The 17,206-nt window shown below is 30.9% G+C and overlaps 1 protein-coding gene and 1 long non-coding RNA gene across 3 annotated transcripts; one reads left to right on the top strand and one right to left on the bottom strand.

Moving 5' to 3' along the window:
- The first annotated feature begins 280 nt into the window (after nt 1–280).
- Nucleotides 281–12,983, top strand: Trx2 (Thioredoxin 2). Of its 2 annotated transcripts, none has more exons than XM_089711822.1 (3): nt 281–443; nt 9,965–10,140; nt 12,543–12,983. In XM_089711822.1, exons 2-3 carry the CDS (start codon nt 9,970–9,972, stop codon nt 12,690–12,692), a joined length of 321 nt encoding a protein of 106 aa, XP_089567948.1. In that variant the 5' UTR covers nt 281–443; nt 9,965–9,969; the 3' UTR covers nt 12,693–12,983. The 2 variants fall into 2 exon arrangements, with proteins under 2 accessions (XP_089567948.1, XP_089567949.1); XM_089711823.1 differs by lacking the exon at nt 281–443 and adding an exon at nt 7,170–7,287.
- A 1,446-nt stretch (nt 12,984–14,429) lies between these two features.
- On the bottom strand, nt 14,430–17,118 carry LOC149476516 (uncharacterized). Its single transcript, XR_016317797.1, has 2 exons — nt 16,359–17,118; nt 14,430–16,319 (listed from the first exon to the last, which is right to left on the bottom strand). It is a non-coding gene; the product is annotated as an uncharacterized LOC149476516 (long non-coding RNA).
- Nucleotides 17,119–17,206: the final 88 nt, after the last annotated feature.

Raw genomic sequence — 17,206 nt, 5'->3', positions numbered from 1 at the left:
TTATTACCAGTAGAAAAAAATAGATTTATATTAATTAAACTATTTTAATTTATGCAGTGTTAAATCTCTACCTGAGAAAGATTTAATAGAGAAAAAAATACTCCATAATAAATAATAATATAAGATAAGAATATTTCAATGATTTAAAATATTTGGACTTATTATACCTAGAATTAACCATGCGGCAGCTTTGAATCCGGGAAAAGATGTAGCCAGTAATTAATGTACTTAATATATTAATATTGAGATATACTTTTAGTTCAGTTAATTTACTATAGACATATTAAATTTTGTCAAGCACAGATTACATAATGTCATCTGCCATAACGTAAGTGACGTCCAACTTCTCAAGTTTTTCTTTTGACATTTTCTGTCTTGCGTTTGGTTTTGTCGCCGCGTGTTGAACCGGTTTTCACGAATTTCTGCATAAAATTCTTCTTTTGGTGAGTAATTTTGAGTTATATGTTTATTTTTAGCATATTTAAACTTTTTCAAACACTAAGCAACTCAAAAAAGTGTGAAATATTCTGTAAGTTATTCTCATAATCTTGATAAAAAATGACCTTGTTTCTGCGTCTAACAATTTATTGGAAGACGTCGTTTATCATAATATGAATTTGATAAAAACGATGTGAAAGATTAAATTAGTTTAGATATATATTTAAAACATACCTGTCATTGAATACTATAGATTTAGTAGGAAAACAACTACACTTGGATTCCTAATAAGTATCTATAAGTAGGTAGTTGGTCTATGAGATAATGAGTCACGAATACACTACGATACCTATAGCTTGTTATAATTATTGTTCTCTTCCATTGTTATCCTTAACTTGATACGAAATTAATGCGAACTTTAAAAATCTAGCTAAAACCCATAATTTTTGTGGATATACTTATATAAAACGACAATTCATTTTACTGGGAAAAGGTTTCGTTCATCTTTAATTCTATTCTTCTGAGCAATAAGTAAATCAACTACTACTATGTATGTTTTATCCTAAAATTCATAATTCCTCTTAATGAATCTGGATAATTAGGTATTTTATGAATTATGATTCTACTTCTATTCATCGTTGATGAGTCTCTAATCTATTTGAGTTACTGCAGGGCTTATTCTAGATCGACTTAGGCCAGATTTTTCAATGCTTGGATAACACTTATCCGTCCAATAAAGTATTACACGATAGTATTAAAATGTCACGTAAACTGTCAAATACGGGCAATTAGAATACATTTTTAAAATGGTAGTTTTATACATTATTTAACCAAGGATTGAAAAATCAGCCCTTATTCAAACCTTAGCTATCTATAGGTATAACTACCCAGACATTATATAATAGGAAAATAAACTGTTAAATACAATATAAAAATGTATATGACTAGTTGTCGCCCACGGTTTCACCCTCTTTGTCCAAAACCTAATTGACCCTCTTGTGATGGATATTTCATACCAATAACTGATTAAGGTGTCCTGAGTCCTGACAGAATAACATTTGCCAGGCAAGCTAGTAATAAATATATTTGAAATATTCAAAAGTTACCAAAGCAAAAACAATGTATGAATACGACATTGATATGAATGCCTAAAACTAAATACAATTGAAATCTTTTAAAAACTGAAAAAATCGATCATGAGGCGGGATTCGAACCCGCGTCTTTCGTCAAGTTTCATCTTCGTTTGACGAAGGATGCGTGCTTGCATCTAGCTTGGTGATGGTATTTTTTCTATTCTTTAAAAATTTATATTCATAAAGCATTTGAATGCTATAAAAACTAAATTAGCTACTATTAAATACACTTGTGCCAAACCGATTGCCAAATAGTTAAAAATAACATATTTTTTATCAATGTAAAAATGATTCATTATGAGTACTAATCTCTTTTTCCAGATGTGAGGAAAATTATGCAATAGTTTAGAATAAAACAAGTATTTATGCAGTGTCATGTTTATATTGTTTATTATTAGTTGAACGAGTTATAAATATAGAGATAATATATTATGTATTTAGCTTATCCTTACTAATATTATAAATGCGAAAGTAACTATGTCTGTCTGTTACTCAATCACGCCTAAACTACTGAACCAATTTGCATGAAATTTGGTATGGAGATATTTTGATACCCGAGAAAGGACATAGGCTACCTTTTATTGCGAAATATGTACCACGGGCGAAGCCGGGGCGGACCACTAGTAATATATTTAAGCTTTATGCTCTGTTTGAGATTTCTAGTTCTGTTATAACTAGGAGTTATTGTGCCTGGAAAACACCTAAATTATTTATTTATTGTTCTGACAAATTAAAACAAATGACGGTCTTATCGCAAAGTAGCTATTTCTTCCAGACAACCAGACATACGGAAGGATATTAGTTAGGGGAAATATATTATGTATTATGTATTTAAAATTGGTGGCTTTAGTCCATATTATATCATAACTAATTTATATTCATAGGAAATATCAAACTGAAAATAACTATCCTTTAAACTAATATATCTTAATTTTATTTTCTTCAGCTAAATATTTCTAGTATTAACTTATTCTAAGGGTGATATTAATTTTCAAACCATAACTACATGTCTTAAATCAATTGATTTTAAAAATTTTAAAGCGAGAAAGCAGTTCAAATGCAACAACAAAAGAACAGCATAAGTTACAAAAAATTGTCTTCACATTAGTATGTACCAGCTGCAGCGGACACTTAAACCCAATCAATATAATTGTTGTGAAGATACCTGCATACATAGCATTATGTATATTTAAAAACAGATAACTTAACAGTAGAATAACCTTTATTTATTTATTTATTGGTTTACCAACGTTTGTTTACATTTTTACAAAAGTTTAGATACACAAAATAAACAAACATGGTTAAAGTAACAAACACTTACTGGCAAACACAGCATGCAAAAACGTTAAACCAGTTTAATTTTTAAGTACATAAAAAAAAGAAAATTAATAAAAACAGAAAAAAAAATATGCATATACAGTTAAACATCATCCATTAAAAGAAAAATCTTGAAAAATTTTACGGAGTTTGCTGGGGGAGTCCGAAAAAATGTCGAAAAGCTCACAGTGTTTATTAATAGTATTACAAAATCTTGGAACTGGAGAATTACGGCCCGAGACGGTTCTGCGAAGAGGAGGACAGAGTGGTAGCAAAACCTTACGTGGGTACCTAGAAGGCACTCTTATGTTGAGTCTTTGCAGTATTTGAGGACAATCGATTTTGTTATTAAACAATTTTGATACAAAAAGGACGTCTAGCATAACTCTACGATTATCCAAAGAAGTCATTTTAAAAAAAGAAAGTTGTTTTTTATAAGACGGTAGCTGTTTCTTTGATTTACCACTTGTAAAGACTAGGTGCAATAAAAATCTTCTTTGGATCCTTTCCACACGTAAGGAATGACACGCATAGTGTGGTCTCCAGACCACGGAGCCATATTCCAAAATGCTACGGACTAGGCTGTTAAATAAAGATATCTTTGATGTAGCGTTTTGTAGACCTTTCATGTTGCGAATCAAAAAGCCCAAAATTTTGGCCGCACGTGTAACAATATGGTGTATATGTGGGACGAAAGTTAATTTATTATCGAAAATGATGCCTAAGTCTCTTATTTGCTCTTGCTCTTGGACAATCTCAGATTTTATAAGATAATTGTGGCGTATCAGATTTATCTTGCGTGAAAATCTTACTAAGAAGCATTTTTTAGGATTAAGGTCCATTTTATTACAGTTGCACCAATCAACAAGCTTGTCTATGTCACTTTGTAGTTTGTAACAATCATCGATTGAGTTGATTGTTCTGCAAAACTTAAGATCGTCAGCGTACATAAAACTTACTGAGAAAGATAACAGGTCAGGTATATCGTTAACGAAGGTGTTAAATAATATTGGGCCTAAATGCGATCCTTGAGGAACCCCAGAATTAATATTGTGTATTGTAGAGCGAAAGCCATTGACAACTACATAAAAACTCCGCTGACCTGAGATTCCATATATGTGTAACTTTTTCAATAATAGTATGTGTGAAACCTTGTCAAAAGCTTTACTGAAATCGGTATAAATAACATCGACTTGCCCATTGTGATCTAGGGAACTAGACAGACTTTCACAAAAATCCACTAAGTTAGTCGTAGTGGACCGAGATGGCAAGAATCCGTGTTGACTAAAACTAAAGAATTGCTTGAGATGGTTCTGCAATAATGGGCAAATTAAGCATTCCAATATTTTACCGAAGGATGACAATATGGATATGGGTCTGTAGTTCTTGATTAATTCGGAAGAACCAGTTTTATGTATTGGAACGACTTTAGCAAACTTCTATTTAGTTGGAAATACACCTGAAGACAGTGATTTGTTGTATATTTTTAAGACGGGCCATGCCAACTGCTCCGCACACTCCACAATGAACACCTTCAATATATTATCTTTAAATTTAAAGATATGGCATAAAAACCAATTAATTAACACTTGTTACTCTGGAATAGAAATGAATTTTCAAAAAGTTTTCAAGATATTTTATCCCGGCTTCATCTGGAAATCGAAATTTGAAATCTATGAATGCCATGTAATGCCCTTATTTGGGACAAAGTTTGTTGAAAGTATGCCATAATCGTTTGTAAGCTTTTTATCTTTCTAGATACCTATTAACTGATAGGCTTTAAATTCCAATATACAGGGTGTCCCACTATTGGTATACTAAGCGCGAAGGGACTTGTAGTTTTGCATACATTGATCACGTAAAAAAATGTGTATGGAATTTTATAAGTATTTTTTACAAACTCAGCGTATGCAAAACTATAACCTCCTTTGAGCTTAGTATACAGTCAGTGGGACACCCTGTATAATGCTTCGTCACCTAAACATTCTTATGTATGTTTATCTTGAAGAATTCTAGGACAAAATTATTCATGTACCTTTAATTTAACAGCAAACAAACTTATATCAATATTTAATACAGTGAAACCTGGTTAAGTGAGACATCAAGGGACCTGCAATGTCGTTTCACTTATAGAGGTATTCCACTTACCCAGTGTCTCAGATATACGGGTATAAATAAATATCTGTCTCATTTACCATTAATAGAGGACATTTTTCAAATAAACATCTGTATGATAGTTAAGCGAAACTAAAACTGAAGGTAATTGAAGCTCAAAATTTGTACTTACGTACTTTGAATTACGTGTGGAATTTGTGGGTAGAATAAAAATCAGTAAACAAACAATGTTATCTCAGTTACAGAGGTTTATGCATATAAAATTTACTCGCTGTCTCAGTTATAGAGGTAACTATGATGATAAATCGAAAGAACAAATCCCAGATATAGAGGTTTACCTCGTCCCATTAATAGAGGCAATTCAGTGCCAAAGTGTTGGGACCTCAGCATGAGTTCCAGTTATGGAGGTTTCTCACTTATCCAGGTCCCACTTAACCAAGTTTCACTGTACTGGGTTTTCGTTTCCTGTCTATCAGTAAACGCATTTAAAATAATCTTTTGGGACAATCAAAATTCCATTTGACTAACCCATTTAAGTTAGGCCTATTAAAATTATCAAATTTATCAACCTCATATAAAATATAAGATTTAACCAACACGGAAAATGTTGATATCAATAATTGATAAAAAATGTTAACAAATTAATTGTGCGACTTTTTTTTGTATGGGAAATAATTTATCATATTGTAAATAGGTATGTGATATTGGTGATAATAAATTGACACCAATCATTATCATTTAAAATTACTTGCGCGTTTCAATATTTTAGACCGTAAGTCACACCGGAAAAGTATGGCATGACACTACCACCTACTTCTTTTTTATGGGCTATCGGTAAATTCTAAAATTTTTGTGTTACAAATCGTTTGACTTTCGCTATATTTCGACGAGTTCGACTAACGCCCACGCGACTAAGCCGCCGGTACCAGCGTTCACACCATCATTTTTCTTTTTGTCATTGCGTACTAAGAACCCTGTAGAACCGCCATCCTGTTTGTGCATGTCGCTACCAGGGTGAACCTTCAGTTCTCCCCCGCGTCCGCGTTAAAATGTAGAAGCCCTTCTGGCTAACATTGAGAGACACCACACAAAAAAAAAAAAAAAGCCATCCTGTTACAAATGACTCAAAATTTTGTGTCAATATCTCCCGGTCTATTTTAACTTTTATGAAATTGTAATGGTGATATTTTAAATATCAAATACATAGTAACTTTCTTAGTCAACATACATTTTTTCTACTTTGTATTTATGAAGACCCTAATGAATATAATGTGTATAATGTATACACCCAAATTAATACCAATATGAATATACCCTATAAATGACCTAAAATCTTATCTATCTTTTACACGAATTATTATAATATAATAATAAGTGTAAGATAAAGAAGATATTATCTTTTCGTCATCGTTTAAAGCAAGAGTTAGTGTACAGTACTACAGTGTCACAATGTAATTTTGTAAACATGAAACATGGAAAAGTTGAAAAGCTTTTGACATTTTCAAATAATTTTTATTTATAAAATAACTAGCGGTCCGCCCCGGCTTCGCCCGTGGTAGGTACATATCTCGCTATAAAAAGTAGCCTATGTCCTTTCTCGGGTATCAAAATATCTCCATACCAAATTTCATGCAAATTGGTTCAGTAGTTTTGGCGTGGAGTAACAGACAGACAGAGTTACTTTCGCATTTATAATATTAGTATGGATTAATTTAACCTACATAATTTTTCACGAATTCAATTTATTTCGACCTAGCAGGATTGCTACGGATAAAAATTTACTCAATATTTCAATTTTCCACGAACTTCAAAATTACTGACTGCCCTAGAAAAAAAATTGATCGTGTGTTTCCAATAAGAAATATTTACCATACAAATATTGCATCATAAAAATAAAAAAATTGTGTATCATACAAAATGACGCACTACATAATATATCTAATTAAGTGTTATATAGTCTGTGATTCAGTCATTTAATGCCCTTCCATCTCCTTATCCTGTTTCTTCACACATTCCTTCATGGGTTTTCAGCTGAGTCACGTCGATTCTACGATACAAATCACTCTAATCATTACATATACATTCATCATTATTTCAATGTTCATGTTTATTTAAAAAAGATGACGTCACATGAACATTTATCCTCCCGTACTATAAGCCGGTTTTCGAAGCGTTGTGCAGTCGCGCTCCTGCCGCTGTAGGGATCGGACGTGTCTGTGTTGTGTGGAGTTTAATTGTGAAAGACTGATTATTTATTTTTAGAGATTATCCTATTGTTATCTAGGTGAGTACTTACATATATAACTAAGGGATTTTTTTGAATCCGAAAAATTATATTACGAACTATGTATTTAGATAAAATAATGTGTAAATTCTAAGAACGTGTTCAATGAATGACAATGACGCGATAAGATAATGGAGTTTGGCGGTTAATTGCTAACAGTGTAAATTAAAGGTGAGAAATAGTTTTGCTCTAAGGTTTAAACTTCAATTTAACTTATCGGTAATATTTCATACAAAATTTGTAAGGTGCTGGAAGGAAAATACATACAGTTTCAGTCAATTAGAGGGAAATCCCCAATGGACAGAATTGCACTTTGACACCAATTATAAAAAAGTATATTACTTATTTTAATATCCTTCCAGTGACAAATTGGTGTTGTTTTGGAAAATTTCATAAATTTTGTGAAATATAAAACATCTTTTTTTTCTCATAATTAGGTATTTGTAGTTGAATGAGTCGTCATATCAATAACTATGAATTGCAACATCATTTTAATACGGAACTGTATGCGTAATTATACCAAAGCGAAGATTGTTTAAAATAACGCTATTCGTAAAAATATAATTTTAATTTACCTAAGTAACTATGTTTTCCTGAACATTTTGAAATTATTATTCCATAGATAAAAAATAGCTTGGTTACCAATTATTAAGGTAACTGTTAAACTTCACACTTCAAGTTGAAAAATTACTTCCTGTATGGCAAAATTTATTTGCAATCAGTAAATAGTAATGGTGATAATTATTAGGCGTCGTAACCGTAAAAATAACCTATGTAATATCAGGCTACTATCTATTTGCATAATAAATTTGCATCAAATGCGGTTAGGAATTTTGCGACCTAGGTAGTTATTTTGTTTTAAAAAATATAAGTAGGAAAAGTACCTACCTTGATACATAATTTTTGGACAGAATACCTATAACACCTTTATTACGACATATAGAAATGTCGCATACAACTTGAGACATTTTCGTTATTTTATAGGTAACACGGCGTTAAATACATTCTCCTTCAAAGCCTACTTATATAACTTCAGACACTCAATGTCATGGTTCCCCCAGTACATTCAAGTCATGGACACCGAACAGTGTGATTTTTACGGTCAATTTAATTCATGAATTTGTACCCAAAATTCCGGTTTTGCAAGGTCACTCAAAGGTCTATCGTAATAATATAATTCGTAACTAGATACTTACAAGTGATAGAATAATACTGCATGCTTGTTCTGACCATGAGTCTAAGGCCTTTATGGTCTACTTGTTAGAGCATTGGTGCTATAGTGTGTCCAAGGTTCTGTTCTAAATGAAGGTTAGTTTGGGATCTAAGATAAAGGTACTTGATGGTACCTGCGTAGCGCATGTTCTTGAAGTAGTATAAAGTAGTCTTCTTTAAGGTTTTAACATATTTGTATCGTATAGATTAAACAAGTAAATAAGCATGTAGATCTAGACACGCGGCAGAGTGTCAAGCCAAGTTCAATCGAAGAGAACTGACGAGCAGCAGCCGTGTGTAATTTTACACGAACCACTTGGAGCCACTTTTCACCCCCTTATAACTTGAATAACTTCTTTCATGACATATGAATGGTATTGGAAGGTACCAAGCTCATTTAGAAACTAAGAAGTTATTTTGTCAGAGTATAAAAAATCGTTTTCCAGTTTGAAAACTTAGACAAGTTTATGATAAAACATAATATAAAATATGAATACATCATGCACACCCGAAATACCACAATTCATATCAAGAGATGATTTTTATTTTTTAACAATTGTTTATTCTGGTGCGTCATTTATCTTATTAGGGCCGATTTTTCAATGCTTGGATAAAACTTATCCGTCCAATGAAGCACTATAATATTAAAACAATATTATAACACTATAATATTAAAATGTCACGTAAACTGTCAAATACGGGCAATTAGAATACGTTTTTAAAATGGCAGTTTTATACATTATTCGACGAATAAGTTTTATCCAAGCATTGAAAAATCGGCCCTAAATTGTATTTTTATATTTAACAAACAAATACAAGGCAATTTGTTTTGTATGTCACTTAATATCTGAAGGTTGTTGCATTGTTATTGCATATTAAAAAAACAGGTGAATGTAGTAAATAGACGTGACAATACTAACAGAGAAGAATCAAAATGTATGCAAAAACAAGGTCATTTCAAGTAATTTGCTATCAAAAAACTAGTTATTTATTTAGGTAATTCGATTATTCTGCGAATTACCTACCTATTTCTATTTCAGTCAATATTTAAGCATCTCTCACTTATCGTATGGATGGGTGAAATGTTTTGAAGTGAAAACTTCTTTAGCGGCGTTGAGCACTTTTTCTGTAATGGGTATGAAATCTTAAACTCGCGTCAGGCTCAGGACACGTGACCTGATCGAAAAAGTGTAAGACGGACATCATTCCAAAATATCAAACATGCTCAACGTTAATAATCAAGTTTTCACTTCTGCCGGCACTCCCGGAGTGCAACCCGTCTTTTTTATTCCTGTTCACGTAAGCATTCTTTCACTACAGCATGGCATACATGCTTTAGTGAAAAAATGCTTACGTGAATTTAAGAACAAGAAACAATGTTAAATACCCATAGGCCATAACCCAACACTTTCCTATCTTCAACCACATATTAAAAGACCATTCAGACCATTCTGCTCTTCTACAGTCGAAATGTCGATCCACATCAAAGACTCCGACGACCTGAAGACCAGGCTGGGTGAGGCCGGTGACAAGCTAGTCGTGATCGACTTCATGGCCACGTGGTGCGGGCCCTGCAAGGTCATCGGGCCCAAACTAGACGAGCTGGCCAATGAGATGGCTGATTCCATCGTCGTGTTGAAGGTTCGTATTTTATTCACCAATGATAATATTATATTATGTAACAAGATTTTTTATGTGGAAACGAAAAACCCAACTGATAAATTGTAGCTTATGTCACCACAATTCTAATGGTTGCAACAATATCTCATACATCAAAATCCTATCACCACGGCTTGTGAATTTTTGCAGGTTTGTTGTGTACAATACAAATATCATCCGTTTACGCGTGATAGAGTAACAGACATTCATCTATTCTCACAAACTGAAGGTATAGCATGAATAGATAACCACCTTATTAGATGTAGACCTTATTTAAAATCCGCCTCTTATCTAAGATCATTATGTACGATTATAATCGATTCAGACAGATAGAGGAAAATCTAAGATAGTCTGTCTTGGTATGTAGATAACAGATTACAACAGTAACTTGAAAATATAGTCTTTTTACGTTCATGAATTAAAATGGACATTTTGCTACATTATAAAGCTTGTACGATTGTATGATTTAATAAAATAATCCATTTCAATAACTCAAGCCCCGGAACCACAGACACAATAGAAAATCTATTGTGTCTATCTATTTGTCGACCGATCGGGCCGCTTGGGGCTCAATGGGTTAAAAAAGATACCGCTTTCATATTGTCAGAACTAACAAATTTGAATTGGGGCGACAAGCACCAGCTTCCAAATAAAGAATTATCAAAATCACTTCACCCAATCAAAGTTCCGAGATCTAACACAAAAAATACAGTCAAAATTGAGATATTTGAAGTCGGTTGAAAGAAAGTACAAAAAATAACTCCTAAATAGAGCGTTCGCGTGCAAATTAACATTTTTTAACCTTTTCGACAATTATCATAAATTATTCCTTTGATTTGATCGCTGCAGCGATTAATAGGAACGCTTTATACTGTGGGTGAAATAATTACACTAATAGCTGTGTGACCCCATTTCATTTATTGATCCAAAGTAAATAATAGTGGAATTTGCACCTTATTGCATAAGAATAAGATTGGTTTTAGCTTAATATGTGTTAATGATATTAGAATGTTGGTATTTATGGTGTTTCATATATTGATTTGTATGTATTAGTAGCCTTTAGTAGGTTTTAAAAGAATATTATGTAGGACTAGCTGTGCCCCGCGGTTTTACCCGCATTGCTCCGCTCCTGTTGGTATTAGGGTGATGATAATATATTAATATATCCTATGCCTTCCTCGATAAATGGGCTATAACCCGAAAGAATTTTTCAAATCGGACCAGTAGTTTCTGAGATTAGCGCGTTCAAACAAATAAACTCTTCAGCTTTATAATATGAGTATTATAGTATTTTTATAACTAGGATAGAAAGTACTTACCACATTTCAATAAAAATTATAGTATTTCTATCTTGAAAAAAATATTTTTTTACCTGTTTGAGTTATAAATATACACTCATGACTGTGAGTGACGACGGTTTATTATATTTTGCTCATATATCATTGCCAAAAATAGTAGCAAGATAACAATAATATATAGCATTGACCTTAACTTGTGTTGTAGATAGTATTATTTAATTGTAATGTTTTGTGTCTCAAAGATAACCTGTTATATAAATTCAATCAATTTTAAGTTACCTTTAAATATTTGTTGTAATTTCTATAAACAACTCGGGAATCATATTCTCCTACTTACAAATTATTATAAACGCAAGAGTCAGTAAATATGGCTGGATGGGATGTATGGATGTTTGTTACTCTTTCACGTAAAAACTACGGGACGGATTTTTTTAAACTTTTACAGGAATAGCGCATGAGCTATGGAAATACTCGATTTAGAACGCAGCTGAAACCGTGCGGCACAGCTAGTTTAATATATTTTATAAGTTATAGGTTTTGAAAATTATTGATTGATGAAGCATTCTCATAAAATTTATGACCGTCACTTGACCTATTCCCGCACTGTTAAATTGATTGTTTGTAAACAATATACTAATGAACTAGATTGATTCTAGTAACCTGCAAACTATAAGCTTTGTAGAAAAGCTTATAGTTTGCAGGTGCTTAATATAGATTCATTATAATAATGTATATCCACAATTTCAAATAGTATAGAAGATAAACAGGTTACCCAGAATATTTATAAGTAAAAATTTGTTTTTGTTTCGCATCATAAACATTGAATAACACACTATTGAAATTTTCAAATATCTTAAAATTTGAAACCTAGTACGTTTACAATATGTTCCTAACTCAACAAATGGACTTAGTTCTATCACACAGTCCATAATATTATATTATTATAGATACAAAGAAATAGGATCAAGATTTAATTAAAGTACGGTGTTATCGCTATAAGCGATCACTCCCAGATAACCAAAAATAAAACAACCATCACATTATTATTTAAATTATCTTTATTAATTATTAATATTATCATTTCAGGTTGACGTCGACGAATGCGAGGACATCGCAACAGAGTACAACATCAACTCAATGCCTACCTTCGTCTTTGTGAAGAACTCAAAGAAACTCGAAGAGTTCTCTGGCGCCAACGCGGACAAACTCAAAAACACCATTCTTAAACTTAAGTAAATCTAATATAACGCAGTACGCCGACCGGAGAAATATTTAGTTCATAAAAACAATGTTGGTAAATTCAAAAGCATTTAAATCGTATTAAATTATTGTATTGTATCGTATGTATTTAGTATTCAAAGCATTTATAAGCAGTGAAGATTTATATTTGTAAAGCCGGACTTTAACCACGAAGTGTCTTAATATAGCACAATTAAAGTTAGGGACGCGTACCGCATGCTTTAATCGTATTATTTTTCATTGCATTATGTTACAAAATATTGTTACTTCAATAAACATTAAAATGTATTGTGCTGTTTTATTATTCTTCCTGAATTACCATAAAATACTGAAAAGAGCGTGTTTGTCGAGCACACGTGTCAGAAGTAAAACTTTTTCGAAATTCAAATATACCAAAATCGTTGCCTTACTCGTGAAGTGACGGTATTGCCATGACGCAACTTTGAAATTAAACTCTCGACGCACCTAAAGAAGATTCAATTTTAACACTAACTATAACCGCCGCGCTCGTGTGTCACCGGTTAAAGCTATTGTTAACGTTAAATAACTGTCAGAAGCATCAAGTACAATATGAGATGCCATTTGCCATTTTTATTGATAAAAATATTTTTTACAAGTTTTTAATATAAACATAATGTAAAGTACAAAACTAAAGATACTGTGTAGTGAACTCATTTATTTAAGATTTTTTTTTATAAAAGACAATTATCGCGAGCGGTTGTTTGCTAACACCGCTAACCGCCTGCACCGTTCGCTAGATTTAGCATTGTATATGATATATTCATAATTTCACGGACGGCACGATGATCGTGTACAAGTACACAGCACACTAGCTGTATTTTGATTGGACAGTCTGGGACATTCGATTTACTGAATATCATTGATAATAATTACATAGCTTTATCCTAGTAAAAAAGTATATAAGAAACAAACTATGATACCGATCAGTGATCGTAGATCCACATATCATCGTTTATCCGAGTCATTATTTACTAGAGGTCGTAGTACATGTTTACGTTTTCTCTGTTTAAAAACCATCCTCGTACTTCAAGGAATATTATAAAAAAAGAATTAACGAAATCGATTCAGCCGTTCTCCAGTTTTACGCTTACCAGCACATTTGCTGATTCATTTTTATTATTTAGATTTCAGATTAGGTACTTATAAAACATAGCTTGTTATATTATGTCGATGCAATTGTATCTCATCTCTGAATCACGATAAACGTAGTTTCTAATCGAAAAACGATTTAAATTGCAGTAGTAAACCTATGTGTACAGTGTGCTTTGAGTTTTTCGCTTTATGTGACTCTCCCAACTAGTTATATAGGGCCAGAAAAAAAATGCTAATAATTTTTAAAGGCTTTTGGTAAAATACTTTAAATACTATTTAATATTTTGTTCTAGTCTACTGTCTAGCCAGAATCAGTGAGTTGACTAAATAGGATTTAGGGGCAATTTTTCAATCTTGGTTTAAAACTTATCCTTCCAATAAAGTATGTCTACGAGCAAACGATAAAATCTCACTCGTAAAATTTCAAGTCGGGCAAATACGATACATATTTGAAATGTTTGTGTGATATTATGTTAATCGACGAATAAGTTTTATTATTCACGGATTGAATAATCGGCCCACTATTGAATAAAAATATATTTCTAAAATTAGCCACAAGAGGGCGTTTCAGTTCAATCTTTGCCACATAAATTCACAACGGCGGATAAATAAAACACCAAATTCTTTCAAATATTTTATTCATGTATTTACATTAAGTATTGAGATAATTTCACATAATTGCAATTTAAATAGTCAATAATTTAGTTACATACAAATTATCGAGCAGTATACAGTATACATGGAGATTCGCTATTCTGCAAACGATTTCTATTCTATGGGTTAAAGCACAAACTTGATCGTGATTAATATCTCTTTATATATTAGTTAAGCACGCTAACTTGATAGCATAGAATACCTTCAAAACCGCCTCGTTACTTTTACTTATAATTCATTCAAAAATATAGAAAAAGCCAAAAAAAAATCAAATTGACACATGTCACATCTGACAGATAATTTTTTTTAATGAAATTATGAAAATCGTAAGAAATTCATTAAAATTTATAATGTAAAAGTAACGACGCATTTACACGTTCCGTACGAATAAATAAAAAACATTACAATATTGTCCATACATATTATAAACATTTCATATCATCTTAGTGCAAACTTTAAAAATACCGATTTAAAAAATGTCCAAAAACCGTCGCCGATCTACGAACAACATTATTTACGAATATGAAACTTTTAACAATTGTTGCTTCAACAAGTTTTAACTTTTATAAATTACAACCGTAATTTTTTAATTTTTGTGCTGAAAAAAATTTTAACGTGTGCAAAAAGATTTGCTTCACTTCAACTAACGGTTTATTCGCGTTTTTTATTTAATTTTCGATTATTATGCTTTTAAACGGGAATGTATATATTTGTGTGAATATCATATTTGCTTTCATTTTATGCAGACTACACAATACATAGGACATAAATTCAGTTCTTTTCAATACAATTTTAATCATATAAAACTAATTTCACTAATTATTCATACAATTTAATCATAATCATTACACGACAGATCTTTGGATACAATAATGTTTTCAATTAACGAGTAAAAATTATTACAAAAAACGTAAAAAAAATCAAGCTTCTCTTGATTGTCATCTTGTTTTCCGTGCGAGCACAAAATGGCCGTAAATAAAATAAAAAAAAATTAGACTAAAAATCTCATTCACTAAACTTACCTAACTTAAACGAAATAGGGACAAAAATACAATAAAATGTTATTCTCAACGCGCTTACATTACAAAAGTAAACAAAAGGACTAGATTGTTAAAAAATAATTATTAAACATTACCGCTTATAGTAATAATTATTACACAAATCACATACATTAATGAGATATTTCCTTTGTGAAATCAAAATTTACTAAGATAAAATATAATTATAAATTTAAATAAAAATACACAAACCGTGTAATATATGCATTTAGTACATAATACTTCTACTATTTTTATTATAAGAAGAATCATATAAATAAATTAATCATTATTCTCATTTCGTCCGAATTAAAAGCATACGTACACAAAAAAGAAATCGAAGTTTTATTCTTATAATTTTATAAAAGACAATTATTTTATTTCCTTACATTGAATATGAGAAAACCTTTCATTTGTACTTAAAAGCATATAATTATATATATTTTTACAAAATTCCTTCGCATTCACACTATTACAATAAAAAAAACATTAAAAAGCGTCCATTCAAACTAACCTTTGTAATAAATATAAAAAACGTACTGTGGCAGTGACTTTTAAACATTATTATTATTTAAAAAGGGTAAAATACCCCATTTTACGTAATATGTAGTTATTTTTATGGATTCATTATTTATTTGGTTACATATAAAACAACGGATTATATTATTATGTAGTAGGTACGTCCTATACAAAAGTTAGGTATATTTAAATATACATTAGTTAACATGTATTAATTTGTTAATTTCATAATGGAACAATGTTTTAAAACAAATTTGCTGATAACTTTTGTAAAAAAATATTCAACTTCTTTGCCTGAACACTTAAAAACACAAAAATTATTCAACTTCTTTGCCTGAACACTTAAAAACACAAAAATTATTTTTCAAAATGGCGTCATTTACATATTTTGGCGCGAATTCAAACATAGTTGTCTATTGATAACGTAATTTATTTCGGTTAAAAAAAGCAATGATAAGTATCAAAATATTTATTATTAAGTACAGCAAATTTGTTTTAAAAACGTTCTTTTTAGTTTTTAAATATATCTCAATGCGAGACATTTCTTAACATAGTCAAGCGAATAATACTTAATACAAATTTGTAAGTATACTATCGATTTATTAATTGAATATATTTTTATACAATTTACTTTATTGTGCTGTAATCTATACATGGTGCAGAATTTTTTTTTTAAATATATTACTGACGTTAAAATTAAAAAAGGAAATTGCATTCAATCCATCAAAAACACTACAATTGACACCATTTCATACAAATAATCAAATAAATTATATCCTTAACTTTCACCATCAAAAAATTACAGCACAATACAGTCGTTTCAATAGACAAACAGACAAACTTTACATATTGATTATACATAGAGAATATACGAGTCTAATTGACCTACAAGCCACATTCGATCATATTTTATTCTAGAAAATTCTATTAAATATTATTATCATGTCATTGGAAGGTATTCACGGATGGGTTTTTTGGTAATATTTTATATATTTTCAATCGTAAGCAGAATTTTATTCTTGACAACTATTTATCGTATTAAAAAAGTATTTATTTTTAAAAAATACATTATTATTTTTGCACAAATAGCTTAGCAATTGAAGTTTTTTTTACATATTTACTTAATACAGCGCGTATTAGGTAAGTTTAAAATAAATGTTTTTATATGATTATTCATAAGTTATTACA

This window comes from Colias philodice, chromosome 27, assembly GCF_061535455.1.
Source record: "Colias philodice isolate Cphi_HAF_F1 chromosome 27, ilColPhil1 Martin Lab GWU primary, whole genome shotgun sequence".
NCBI lineage: Eukaryota > Metazoa > Arthropoda > Insecta > Lepidoptera > Pieridae > Colias > Colias philodice.
The sequence above is the reverse complement of the archived record's forward strand: the minus strand, read 5'-3'. Positions and strand labels throughout refer to the sequence as shown.

What these genes read in the sequence shown, in the direction of transcription:
- Trx2 (XM_089711822.1), top strand. Translation starts at nt 9,970, where the DNA reads ATGTCGATCCACATCAAAGACTCCGACGACCTGAAGACCAGGCTGGGT. An exon ending in ATTCCATCGTCGTGTTGAAG is followed by an intron (nt 10,141 to 12,542) that starts GTTCGTATTTTA and finishes TTATCATTTCAG; the next exon opens with GTTGACGTCGACGAATGCGA.